This window comes from Erinaceus europaeus, chromosome 9 (genome assembly GCF_950295315.1).
Source record: "Erinaceus europaeus chromosome 9, mEriEur2.1, whole genome shotgun sequence".
NCBI classification, from domain to species: domain Eukaryota; kingdom Metazoa; phylum Chordata; class Mammalia; order Eulipotyphla; family Erinaceidae; genus Erinaceus; species Erinaceus europaeus.
In genome coordinates, this window is record NC_080170.1 from 5,472,192 (window position 1) to 5,485,825 (window position 13,634).

The window sequence follows — 13,634 nt, forward strand, 5'->3', positions numbered from 1 at the left end:
TGAATGTGTGAGTGAGTGAATGTGTGTGTGAGTGAGTGAGTGAGTGAGTGAATGTGTGTGTGAGTGAGTGAGTGAATGTGTGTGTGAGTGAGAGTGTGTGAGTGTGTATGTGTGAGTGAGTGTGTGAGTGTGTGTGAGAGTGAGTGAGTGTGTGTGAGTGTGTGTGAGTGTGTGTGAAGGTGTATATGTGTAAGTGTATGTGAGAGTGTGCGTGTGAGTGTGTGAGTGAGTTGTGTGTGTGAGTGTATTTGAGTGTGTGTGTATGTGTGAGTGTGTGTGTGAATATGTATGTGTGTGAATGTGTGTGTGAGTGTGAATGTGTGTTGTGAATGTGTGTGCTGAGTGTGTGTGTGTGTGTGAATGTGTCCGTCTGTGTGTGCGTGTGTGTCTGTGTGAGTGTATAAGTATGTGTGTGTGAGTGTGTGTGTGTGTGTTTGCTGAGTGTGTATGTGCATGAGTGTGTGTTGCTGGCGCACACTGTGTTGTGTCTGCAGGGAGCAGAGCTGGCCGTGCCCCTGATGCGTCTGTCCCGCCATTGTGGGCTGAGCGGCTAGGTGGCGCCGGCTGTGTGCGGGTCACTCTACACACCTGGGGGCTGGCTGGACCCTTCACTGAGATTCCAAGCAGCCTGGAGGTCTGAATGTCTGCTCCAGCAACATGTGAATCCACAAAGCAACGTGCGGAGAACAAAAGCCACATAGGTCCTGGGGATCCAGTGGGGGCTTGGGGGTGTTTGCAGAGGACCCGGCACAGGCCTGGACTTTGTGTCAGTGCACCTGCCCCGCACCCCCCAGATAGGCTCAGCTGTGTGGCTGACGCTCTGTGACCCCACTCGGGCTGGGCTGTGGGAGGGTAGCGTGGAGCCGTCATGCCTGGAAGAGTGGGGGGGCGGGGGCCTGGCCTCCTAGAGTCAGCAGCCAAGGCCATCCTGGTGGGGGGCAGAAGGGCCAGATGACAGGACCCCTGAGCGATGGAGCGTGAGGAACGCTGGCCCCCGGGGGTAGCGGGGGAGGTGGGGCCAGGGGTAGGCCCTGAGAGGGATCAGGACAGAGCCCCGGGTCGTTGCTGCCCGGCCGAGGTCGCTGCGCACGGCAGATGGTAGGCCAGGGGTGCGAGCCCACCCACCGAGGGGCGCAGAGGCTGAATGTGGCAGCTGGGAGTAGCCTGGGTCTTCTGAGGGGCCTTCCCTGACCCTGTGCCTCTTCCCTCTCCCCACACAGAGACCTGAGCGAGAACCAGATCCTGGGCATCCCGAGGAAGGCCTTCCGAGGCATTGCCGACGTCAAGAACCTGTAAGTCAGGCCCCTGCTGCGGCCGTACTGTAGACACATGTGTCTGTGCGTGTGTGCGTGCATGTGCGTGTGTGTGTGTGTGCGCGTGTCTGTGCATGTGTGTGTCTGTGTGTGTCTGTGCATGTGTGTATGTGTGCACGTGTCTGTGTGTGCATGCGTGTCTGTGCGCGTGTGTGTCTGTGTGTCTGTGCGTGTGTGCGTGCATGTGCGTGTGTATGTGCATGTATGTGCGTGTGTGCATGTCTGTGTGTGCGTGTCTGTGTGTGCGTGTGTCTGTGTGTGTACATGTGTGCGTGTGTGTCTGTGCATGTGTGTGTGCGCGTGTGTCTGTGCGTGTGTGTGTGTGCGTGTGTGTCTGTGCGAGTGTGTGTCTGTGTGTCTGTGCTCGTGTGTGTGCGCGCGTGTGTGTGCGCGTGCATGTGCGTGTCTGTGTGTCTGTGCGTGCGTGCGTGTGTGTGTGTATGTATGTGCGTGCTTGCCTGCCCTGGCGGGGCAGGGAGGGGACATGGCATATAACGTGGCTGAACCAGTGTCTACTCCTCAGTGCGGGAGCCTTGGAGACAGATGAAGGGTGGACTTCAGTGCCACCCAGGGAGCACCTAGAAAATGCCAGGACTGTGCCCCGAGTCCTGTTTGTCCTGAAGTCTAAACACGGTTGTGCCAGAACCAAGGTCAGAGTCCCGAGTCACAGTCCCTCTGTGACCTGGCGATCCGTTCGGCCTCTCCTGAGGTGGTTGTCTCTTCTGAGGTGGAGTGAGGACCTAGGGGGCCTCTGTGCTGTGGGCTTCTGCTGGCACTGAGTATGGTCAGCCGGCAGGGGTGGGGGGGGGCAATGGTACAGCCGGCTAAGCAAAAGACAGAGGCACAAAGACACAGGTTCAAGGCCCCACTTCCCACCTACAGGGAGGACTCTTCATGAGCGGTGAAGCAGGTCTGCAGGTGTCTCTCTTTCTCCCTCTCTATCTTCCCCTCCCCTCTCAATTTCTCTCTGTCCTGACAAATAAAAATAAAGTCGGGGAAAAAAAGGCCGCCGGGAGCAGTGGAATGGTAGTGCTGGCACCAAACCCCAGCAATAACCCTGGTGGCAGTAAAAAAATAAAATAAAAAAGCCTAAGAGTTGCCCCCTGCCCTCGGATCTTAGGAACACATCGCCAGACCCTCCATACTGGGCACCTGTCTGGCTTGTTTTAATAATCATGGATCATAGCAACTTTCAAAGAAATGGTTGAGGGGTCCCTGTGTCACATGGTTTGCCTCTGATGGCCACCGCTGTGTGCCTGAGGGCAGAGCCCTGGAACCAGACATGGCTGCCAGCCCAGACCCTCTTCTCCAGGCTGTGTATACGTGAATGCGTGTGCGTGTGTGTGGGTGGGTGGGTAGCTCTGTGGCTTATCACATGTGGGTTTCTGTTGCCATGACCTCCGTTCACACAGCGCGAATGGTGTGTCCGACCTGACCTCAGAACCTCTCCCTGCGGGCTGCCTGGGAGGTGCCCAGGACCCCTCCTCCCTGAGGGCTCCCCCAGCCTCTGTCTGTGGGAAGGCTGACATCGTTTCCAACGGCCGCCTTCCCAGTGCACACGTAGCTGACAGTGTCACGGTGTCTGTCCTGTTCTCTGCCTTCAGTGTGGGAGTGTCTGTGCCAGGAGGGGTGAGGGCACCGGATGTCTGCAGGTCAGCATCTCGGGAAGAAGGAGCAGAGGCAGGAAGAGATTGACAGGTAGCTCCCCCAAACTAGGGAGGAGCAAGGGAGCTCAGAGACCCTGTTGAACCCCCAAAATCAGAGACTGAGGCCAAGAGAGGGGCACTGACCCACCCAGGGTCACACGGCCTCTTGAAGATGAGCCCAAAATGGGCATGTGGCAGATAGAAAGTGAGGTCTCGGCCAGGTGGTGGTGCCCCTGGTTAAGCTCACACATTACAGTGCGCAAGGACCCGGGTTCAAACCCCCAGTCCCCACCTGCAGGGAAAAGAATCACGGGTGGTTAAGCAGGACTACAGTTTTCTCTCTATCTCCCTTCCTCTCTCAATTTCTGTCTCTATCCAATAATAAGTAAATAATTTTTTTAAAAAAGAAGAAAAAAGGAAAGGAAAGGATAGGAGAGAAAAGAAAAGGAACAGGAAAGGAAAGGAAAGGAAAGAAAAATAAAGTGAGGTCTCTGTCCCAGCTCAGGGTCCTGACTTCAAGCAGCCTCAACAGGAAGCCCACACAGAGCGGTGAGTGTGGGAGGGAGCTGTCATCTCTGGTGCAGCTTTTGATTCTCAGGACAGTGACAGCTTAATCCTTGACGCTGCTGCTTTGTGGCTGGGGCCCTGGGGTGTGGTGGGATTCCTCACGGACATCCCGACTAGGTTTAGAAGCCCAAGGATGCTGCAAACTCTAGACACACCCTACCAGGCCTTGAGACGTGTGTCACTCCAAGGCTTATTGTGGCCTGGGGCCCACAGAGGGATGGAGAGAGGGGAGAACTCACTGCCTGGAGCATGAATTGACCAAAAACCTTGACTGTTTTTACACATTCAACACTTCACCTGCTCCCACTGGCTGGACAGAATTCCTGGTGTATTTTCCTGAGCTTTTTGATGCAAAAATGTGTCATGACTTTTTAGATAACCCAATCATTCCTGTTCTCTGGACACTGACAATAAAGTCGGGGGTAGGGATTAGTGGAGACAGGAGGAGGCCGAGTAACAGAGCAGTCCCTGTGAAGGGTGACCATGGAAGGGGCCAGGTGGTGGTGCACCTGGTTAAGTTCTCACATTACAGTGTGCAAGGACCGAGGTTCAAGCCCCAGGTCCACCTATGGGGAGAAAGCTTCACAAGTGGTCAAGCAGGACTGCAGGTGTCTCTCTCTGTTTTATATAATATGTGTGTGTGTGTGTGTGTGTGTGTGTGTGTGTGTGTGTGACCTCTCAATTTCTCTGTCTCTATCCAATAATTAATTAATCAGTTAATTTTTAAAAGAGTGGCCATGGAGTAAGTACTATGAGGGCTCAGAGAACAAAAGTGTAGCCTCAAGGTCAGCAAGGACTTGGGCCAGCTGCTAGTCTGTGTCTGGCTCCAGTGGTCCTAGCACCTAGCCTGGGACCCTAAATCCTGACTTGAAACTCCTGGACCTAGATTTCCTTCCATGTACAAGGATAACAAGCGATCTTAACTTCTTAGGGCTTCTGTGCGGGTGAGTCAAACAACGCGAGACTTTGCACTGCACTCGTGACACCTGGAACCTATTTAGAGTGTTCTGGTTAGTGTGGTTGGCTGAGACTCACAGAGAAGGGAAGACAAGAAATGGGAAAGCTAGCCTGTGTACCCACATTCCAAGGGCCACATGCAGGTAACGTGAGAGGGAGAGAGGTGCAGCCCAGCAAGCAGGTGCAGCCTCGAACCTGAGCATGGCTTCCACCCCGGGGACGGTCATAATGAAAGCAGTACTTCTGGAAGACGAACTTGGAAAGAGGAGGGAGATAAATGAACTATTTGGGGGAGGCAGGAAAGGAATCTCAGGTCTAGCACAAGAGTTCAGGGCCCCACTTGGCCAGTGCAGCCAGAAGCCAAAGGAGAAACAGGAAGTAAGGAGGCAGTGGACTCCTGGCCAGAGACTCGACAGTCTGAGAGTCGGAAGAGACAGCAAAAACAGTGGAGGCTTTAGCTGCTACAGGTAGAAGGGGGCAGGCTGTCCTAGTCACTCACCCTCATGGCCATCAAGTGATGTGATTTCTGAGCTCCTCAGAAATGCCTGCTGTGGAGGAAACCACAGACCGTGAGAGCCATAGACCTGGGAGTCCTGCGTTCTCCTGGCTTCCTGTCCATGGAGATGAGCCTATCAGGAGACAGAGCCAAGCTAGAAGGTGAAAAGTTGGATTGTAATCATGCTCGTGGTGATCCCACGTCTTCCATGGGTGGGTAGGGGGGTGGATGAATGGAGGAATCAGCAGACAGATGAATGGGTGTGCAGATGGACAGACAGAAGAATGGGTGGATGGATGGATGGATAGATGGATGGATGGATGGATGGATGGATGGATGGATGGATGGATGGATGGATGGGCATATGAATAGATGAATGGGTAGACAGATGAATGGGTGTGCAGATGGACAGACAGAAGAATGGGTGGATGGATGGATGGATGGATGGATGGATGGATGGATGGATGGATGGATGGATGGATGGGCATATGAACAGATGAATGGGTGGGTAGATGGATGGATGGACAGAAGAATGGGCAGATGGGTGGATAGAAGAAAGGGGTCAGGCAGTGGTACGCCTGGTTAAGTGCCTACACTACAGTGCGCAAGGACCAGGATTCAAACCCCTGCTCCCCATCTGCAGGGGGAAAGCTTCATGAACGGTGAAGCAGGACTGCCGGTGTCTCTTTGTCTCTTTCCCTCTCTGTCTCCCCCTTCCTCTATCCATTTCTGTCTGTCTTTATCCAATAATAAATAATTTTTTTTTAATTTTAAAGAATGTGTGGATGGGGGTGCACTGGCTTAAGCACACATAGTGCAAAGTGCAAGGACCAGCACAAGGATCCCAGTCCAAGCCCCCGGCTCCCCACCTGCAGAAGTCCCTTCACAAACAGTGAAGCAGGTCTGCAGGTGTCTGTCTCTCTCTCCCTCTCTATCTTCCCCCTCCTCAATTTCTCTCTATCATATACAAAAAATTGGGGTGGGGTGCTGCCACCAAGCCCAAGCGATAACTCTGAAGGCAGAAAATAAAAGGATGGATGGATGGATGGATGGATGGATGGATGGATGGATGGATGGGTGGATGGGTGGATGGGTGGGTGGGTGGGTGGGTGGGTGGGTGGGTGGATGGATGGATGGATGGGTGGATGGGTGGGTGGATGGATGAATGGGTGGATGAATGGATGGGTGGGTGGGTGGATGGATGGATGGATGGATGGGTGGGTGGGTGGGTGGATGGATGGATGGATGGATGGATGGATGGATGGATGGATGGATGGATGGGTGGATGGATGAATGGGTGGATGGATGGATGGGTGGGTGGGTGGATGGGTGGTTGGGTGGGTGGGTGGGTGGATGGATGGATGGATGGGTGGGTGGGTGGGTGGGTGGGTGGGTGGATGGATGGATGGATGGATGGATGGATGGATGGATGGGTGGATGGATGAATGGGTGGATGGATGGATGGGTGGGTGGGTGGATGGATGGATGGATGGATGGATGGATGGATGGGTGTATTTTTAAATGTATGTATGAATGAGTGGATGGATAGCAGACAGATGGATGGGTGGGAAGATGGATGGATGCACAGAGGATGGCTAGATGATGGATGGATGGATGGATGGATGGATGGATGGATGGATGGATGAATGGACGGATGGATGGATGGATGGATGGATGAATGGATGGATGAGTGGATGGATGGATGTTGGAGCTGGGAGATTGGTGAACCCAACTCCCCACCCTGTTGTTCTGCAGGGTACATGACTTTGGTCTGCTTCCACAGTGTTAGTAAGAGGGAGTTCCACTAAATAACCTTACGAGAAAATGTTGTGTGGGTAATTATAGCTGTAGGGGCAGGGGCAAGGTGCAGGGTGTGTGGAGGTGGTGCCATCTGGATGAAGGTAGCAGTTGAAGCTGTATGTGTGTCGGCACGTGTGGGTCACTCTACAGAAGTGAGTCTGTGTGAAGGACACACACCCCCTCCTGCCAGGTCCTGGTCATCCCCACGGGGCTGGTGTCCCCTGTGAGTGATAAAGGAGCCATCTATTTCCGTTGTGTCAGAACTGTAGGGCTGGTGACTTCGGTCTCTCTACAGAGTTGTAACTCAGACCCTCAGGTGGACGGTGTGTTACGGTGTGAATGCTCAGAATCACAACCAGTTGTTGGCATCAGACGCTCCCTGCAAGCTCCCTTAACCGGCCCCCATATGCCAGCCCCCAGACCCAAATGCCAGGGAGGGGTCTCAGGTACTAAGTCTGCCAGGGAGGCTGAGCAGCCAGGCTGTCCCTGCCCAGTGAAGATGCCTGGTGGACAGGCCGAGGGGCCAGCAGCAGCTACCCCCAAATGGTGCACCCATTCTGCATGTTCCTGAACCCGGGGAGGGGGCATTGTTCTGAGACCCCTCGAGAGACTAAACTGAAATGCCCACACCCACCCCATGCCCCATGCCTCATGCCGCATGCCCAGGTGTGCCAAGGAGGGACCATCTCGGGAAAGAATCAGTAACCTCGGACACGCCCGGCCTTTGTGGGGAGCAGGTCCTCAGAGCCCAGACCATCGCAGGCACGCCACACCCTCAGATCTCTCAGACTTTGCTGACTCAGGCTGGCGGCCTCCTCCTCCCTGGGCCTAGATTTCCTTTGACGTGAAATGAAGGAGCTTCCCATTAACCAGGCCACGAGTCCTCAGGAGAGCACAGAGCAACGGGTTAAGCGCGCATAGAACGAACCTCAAGGGACCCGCACAAGGATCCCGGTTCGAGCCCCCGACTCCTCGCCTGCAGAGGGGCTGCTTCACACGGGGGGGCGAAGCAGGTCTTCAGGTGTCTGTCTTTCTCTCCCCGCCCCCTCATTTTTTCTCTGTCCTTTTCCATTAAAAAAAATAGAAAAAATTAGTGCGAACATCAAGCCTCAGTGATAACCCTGGAGGTGAAAAAGAAGGACCCTAACAGTGGCATTTCTGACGGCTGAGCAGGGCCACATTCAGGGAGCAGATGAATTAACTTCATTGACTTCTACGGATAGGGGCAGGCTATCTTCATGTCTGCCTGATAAATGCCTAGGATTGGTCTCGCTGCTGAGTCCTACTGCTTTGCAGAGAGGCTGGACTCGTCCTGTAACAGAGTTCCTGTTTCTCCACGTCCTCGCCAACACTGGTTGTTTTCTGTCTTCTTTGTGTCGCCCAGGGGTGGGGAACAGTCTGCCTGCAGGCCAGGTCGAGCCCCTAAAAGTCATCTCCTCTGGCCCTTCCAAGGCAACAGCAGATAGAACTGGAATTTCCAACGCCCTAGCAGATTTCTTTATGGCAACAGTAAGTGCCAAGTTTTGAGTAGTTGGTGATCTGTGGCCAGTGAATGATGTCATAAATACTCAAATGATTTTTTTTTTTTACTGGAGCACTGCTCAGCTCTGGCGGTGAATGGTGCAGGGGATTGAAGCTGGAACTTTGAACCCTCTGGAAAGAGGGTCTTTTTGCATAACCGTTATGCTGTCTACCCCCACCCCACCCCCAAAATGGCCCTTGATGGAAAAGAAATGTTCGCGACCACGGATGTAGACCATCCCTATCAGGGCTGGAGATGCCCCAATCTGATTTGAGTCTGCATTTCCCTCATGATCAGTGATTCAAGAGACTTTTTTCTTTTCTTTCTTCCTTTGTTTCTTTCTTTCTTTCTTTTTAAATTTTGTTTGATAGGACAGAGAGAAATTGAGAGCGGAGGGAGAAAGGGAAAGAAGCAGAGAGACACCTGCAGATCTGCTTCAGCACCCGTGAAGCTTCCCCCCTGCAGGTGGGGGCTGGGAGCTCGAACCCAGGTCCTTGCGCACTGTAGTGTGTGTACCTCCCTAGGCCCTGAGCACTGAAAAGAAGCATGCAGACGGCCCCATTGCAGGAGGGGGAAGCCAAAATTTTAGTTCCCATGAAGGAATGTGAAGCCACATGCAGCTGAACAAGGTGTGTCTACCCCTAGACCTTTGTGTGTGCGTCAAATCCACGTGATCCCAGGCCAGAGAAAGGCAGTGTGTGCACTGCACTCGGACCCAGGACCAGAGGCACCAGGATGTGTTTTTCTGAGCAAAAATTCACAAGGAAGTCACTGTACCCCAGCCACCTCCATCACCTGCCGGCCCCACAGACCTAGACACTCTGCTCCCAGCACTGCATATGCAGAGAGCCGGGGTCCCTCCCTGGTTGCCAGCTGAGAGGGGGGTGTTCTGCATCTCACGGCACCCCCCAGCCGGCCCCAAGACAATCATCCATGAGGAGCCCCCCCCCCCCAGCAGCCCAGCTAGGACCTTAGCCTGCCACCGGGCTGGCCCCCTGCTCCTGCCATAGGGACAGGTCACTTAGGTCCCTGAACAAAGGTCTCCTTTGTCTGCAGAACCTGTGGGGTCACAAGCCCACTGACATCTGCCAGCTTCTGTATCTGAAGATAAAGACTCTGCAGTCAGCCTCCAAGTGCACTCCGGCTGCTCTGGGGCCGAGGGTGGCCGACACCACAGTGCGCGGGGAGGGGGTTGGGGAGTCCTCGCTGAGCTGTGTGCAGGCGTCAGAGTGTGTGGAAGTGTGTGGAGCTATGGGCAGACCACCGTCAGCCTGAGTGTGCAGCGTGGGGCAGGACGGCCAGCACCGCCACCACTAAATCAGGCCGGGAGGAAGCCATCTGTGTCTAAACCTGAAGCCAGGAGCCTTTAGAAACGTCTTGCAGTCCCTCCAAAGGGCAGGTGCGTGTCTTCCAGACCTTTTGCCTACTGTCCCTTTGTCCTGTCTCTGCTCCGTGCTCAGGCTGCGGGGAGCTAAGAAGGGACCTTCCTGGCCCTGCCCAAAGGCCCCAGGACCCCGCGCTCAGGCGTCCAGCTCAGGGAGTGAGGGACTTCCTTGCTGTGAGTCCAGGACTTGAGTAGTTTGAGTCAGCCCTTCCTCATCCCCTGAACTTGTCTCAGAGGCTTCCTCCCTCCTTCCCTTCCTTCCTCCCCCTCCCTCCCTCCCTTCCTTCCTTCCTTTTCTGGAACCAGCTCCTTGACGCCATTAGGCTTCCTAGAATGAGTTCTTCTCTTTGCCCACTTTACCATGGAGACCAGCCTGGGCTGGCCGTTTATCCTGAGGGGCTCGGCTGCCGGGGCTCCTCTGCAGGGCCAGGCTCCCCCTGCCCGTCAATCTGAAAACTCACAGCTGAGTTCACCCCCTCAGAGCAGTGGGCTGCCCAAGCCCGAAGACCCAGTCCACACTCGCCTTTGTAACCTGTGGTGACAAGACTTGTGCAGGAGGAGAGCTAGAAGAGGCCTCAGCAGGTCGAGAACACAACTGCCTGTGTGAGGACCCGGGTTCAAACCCCAGCAGCACACGACAGCACCATGGATGGTACCAAAGGGCCTTATGGGGATTGGAACAGTGCTGTCCTTTCTCCCTCTCAAAAAAGAGTTAATGAGGGGGGAGAGAGAGAGAGAGAGAGAAACAGAGAGGGAGAGAGGGAGGGAGGGAGGGAGGGAGGGAGGGAGGGAGGGAGGGAGGGAAGGAGGGAGAAAGAGGACATCCAGAGGGGGCCTGCATCACCATGGAGGTGTGGTGGTAGCAGAGGGAGTTCAGTGCTTCTGTGTACACCTATGTTCATAGCAGCACAATTTGTAATAGGCAAAACCTAGGAGCAATCCAGGTGTCCAACAACAGATGAGTAGCTGAGCAAGTTGTGGTCTAGATACACTGTGGAATACTACTCAGCTATGAAAAATGGTGACTTCACCTCCTCTTGGATGGAGCTTGAAGGAATTATGTAAAGTGAGAGCAGCCAGAAAGAGAAGGATGAAGATGGGATGACCTCACTCATGGATGGAAGTTGAGAAATAAGAACAGAAGGGGGAACACTAAGCAGAACTTGGACTGGTTGAGTGCACATGTTATAATGTGTAAGGACCCGGGTTTGAACCCTCGGTCCCCACCTGCTGGGGGAAAGCTTTGCAAGTGGTGAAGTGGGTAGCAAGTATCTATCTCTCTCCCTCTGCAACTCCCCCTTCCTCTTGATTTCTGGTGGTCTCTACCCAATAAATAAATAAAGATAATACAAAAAAAATTTTAAAGATTCTGGAGGGATGGCGACTCTCCTGTTCTGGTTCATACTGGTGGAGGAGGGCCTAGGCTGGGTGGGGAGAGAGTGTTTGGCAGAAAGCTGAGAAATTACACATGTATCAGCAATGGCATTTACTGTCAACTATAAAAAAGCACATGTACCAATAACTTTGATTATAGTAAACCAGTAATCCTCACATTAAAATAACAAATAAAAAGAAACTACCCATGCACAGGGGCCAAGTTCCACAAAAGAAGGAAAGAAAGAAAGAGAGAGAGAGGAAGGGAGGGATGGAGGGAGGGAGGAAGGAAGGAAGGAAGGAAGGAAGGAAGGAAGGAAGGAAGGAAGGAAGGAAGGAAGGAAGGCAGGCTAAGAAACTGACCCGGGTGAGTGAGTAAGTGAGTGATTGGACAAATGCCTTTCTCGGGAAATTTCCGAGTTCTGACATGAGCTCAGAGCGGCCGTCTAAATAAGGTGACCTGTAGGAACCCAAGTCCTGGCCAGTTCCCTTCCTGCCCACTTCATCCCACTCCCAAGTGACAGCTGACAGGTGTCTTCAGACACTCCTAGATGCTCCCTGAAATGTGAGGTGTGGGGAACGGCGCAGACACCCGGCTCCCAGGCCAGGCAAACACAGAGACCATATTTTCAGCCTCACACAGCATCATTTTCAGGAACGCACCCTCCATCTGCTGTCTCTGAGTGCTCCGTCAGGCTCTAACTCGACTAAAATCGAAGAGGCCGCCGCCTCGAACCCCAGCGTGCCCTGGGAGGCTCTGTGCTCAGTGCTGCGGGTTGCGGGCCGGGTCCCTGCTAATTGATGCTGTCCTAGAACCATATATTCATTCTGAATCTATTTGTGGAGAATTTCCTGTAGCTTGCATCTATGGTTGTCAACGGGGCTTTTAGCTTGGGGAAAAAAATGGTGCTGGTTTTAATTACAATTCTAAATGGCCCCATAACCGCGCGAACCCGGGGCTTACATCATCTTTATGACAGTCGCACACACCCCAAGTTATTGATTTTGTCATTTATTTCATTACGGTTAATGCAAACCTTTTGGACAGATGCCGCTCGGGCCCGGCAGACCCGGCCCCTCCTTCCCTGCCCGCCCCCCTCAGTGCTGACTGAAGCCACCCGCAGGTGGGGAAGCGGGTCCCAGTCAGGGCATGTGGGCTCCGACCAGCCTCCCAATGTCCTTTGTGATGGCATCTTCACGACAGGGCTGTCACCTCCTGCCCTGAAACCTCCCCAGGCCGCTGTTCAGGGGGGACCCTCTGCAGAGACAACCCAGCCCGCAAGGCACATTCGGACCCTGGGCCCTTTGCCCAGAAGCCTGATGTTAGTCCCTGTCGTTGGCACCTGGGTTTCTCAGACCTGTGGTGCCCTGCAGAGCCCCTTACCTCACTTTCTCTGCAAACTGCCGAGAAATGAGGTCCCGCTGCTCCCCCACAGAACCTGTCTGTAGTCCAGCCACAAGGCAGGAAAATGTTCGTGTGTGCGGAGAGGCTGAGGGGGCTGGAGGGACACTCTGGGGGGTGGGCAGGAACCGAAAGCCCACCCTCTGGGCCGCACAGCAACTCTTAGTGGTTTCTTCCCACACCTCATCAGTGCTTCTGTTAGCCAGGGGGGAGGGGGCTCACTCCCGCCTCGCTCACCCCGGCTCCGTGCTCCCTGTCCTTGGTGCTGAAGTGCAAGGTGCCTCTGTGTGTCCCTTTCTGGAATTCTTCTTCTAGCGTTTGCCCTTCTTCCGTAGCCAGTCAACAGCGTCAGGTTGAGCCTGATGTAAAGTTTCGAGACCTCCTTTGAATCTGGAGAGGGGGCAGTCGTTGACTATGTGGGTCATAGTCTGTCTGGAGCCGCAGGGGCAGTTCTGGTCGTCTCTGGCTCCCCAGCGATGGAACATAGCGGCGCACCGGCCATGGCCTGTTCCATAGCGATTGAGGAGGGCCCAATCATAACGTGCTAGGTCAAAGCCGGGTTGACGCTTGCAGGGGTCTGTGATGAGGTGTTTGTTCTTGACCTCAGCTGACTGCCAGCTCTGTTTCCAAGAGTCTGGAACAGAGAAGTTCAGTGTAGGCGTAGGGGACCAGATTGGGTGACGAGACGTCAAGCGTTGGACAGGGTGGGCGAAGATATCCGCGTAGATTGGCAGGTCCGGTCGAGCGTAGACGTGGGAAATGAACTTAGATGATGCCACATCCCGACGAATATCTGGCGGGGCGATGTTGCTAAGAACTGGCAGCCATGGAACCGGGGTGGAACGGATGGTTCCAGAAATGATCCTCATGGAGGAATATAATTTGGAATCGACCAAGTGGACATGGGGGCTATGGAACCATACTGGGGCACAGTATTCTGCAGTGGAATAGCATAATGCCAGAGATGACGATCGTGGTGTGGAAGCGCTCGCGCCCCATGAGGAGCTGGCCAGTCTTGCAATGATGTGATTCCTCGCGCCCACCTTTGCTGCAGTTTTTATGAGATGTTCGTGAAATGACAGAGTGCGATCGAGAGTAACGCCAAGATAGACTTTCTGGAATGAGGAGGCATTACAACCAGATGTGGGTGGCTCAGTAGCAGGAGGTGAGAGA

At 54.1% G+C, this 13,634-nt stretch overlaps 1 protein-coding gene and 1 pseudogene across 1 annotated transcript in view; one reads left to right on the top strand and one right to left on the bottom strand.

Moving 5' to 3' along the window:
- The first annotated feature begins 970 nt into the window (after positions 1 to 970).
- Positions 971 to 13,634, top strand: part of SLIT3 (slit guidance ligand 3) — a 122,677-nt gene continuing 110,013 nt past the window's right edge. Inside the window, exons 1-2 of the mRNA XM_060197011.1 lie at positions 971 to 1,098; positions 1,194 to 1,292. Coding sequence (XP_060052994.1) covers positions 971 to 1,098; positions 1,194 to 1,292 — 227 coding nt within the window. The remainder of the gene's footprint in view (positions 1,099 to 1,193; positions 1,293 to 13,634) is intronic.
- LOC132540126 (guanine nucleotide exchange factor subunit RIC1-like) lies at positions 6,043 to 6,761 on the bottom strand (annotated as a pseudogene).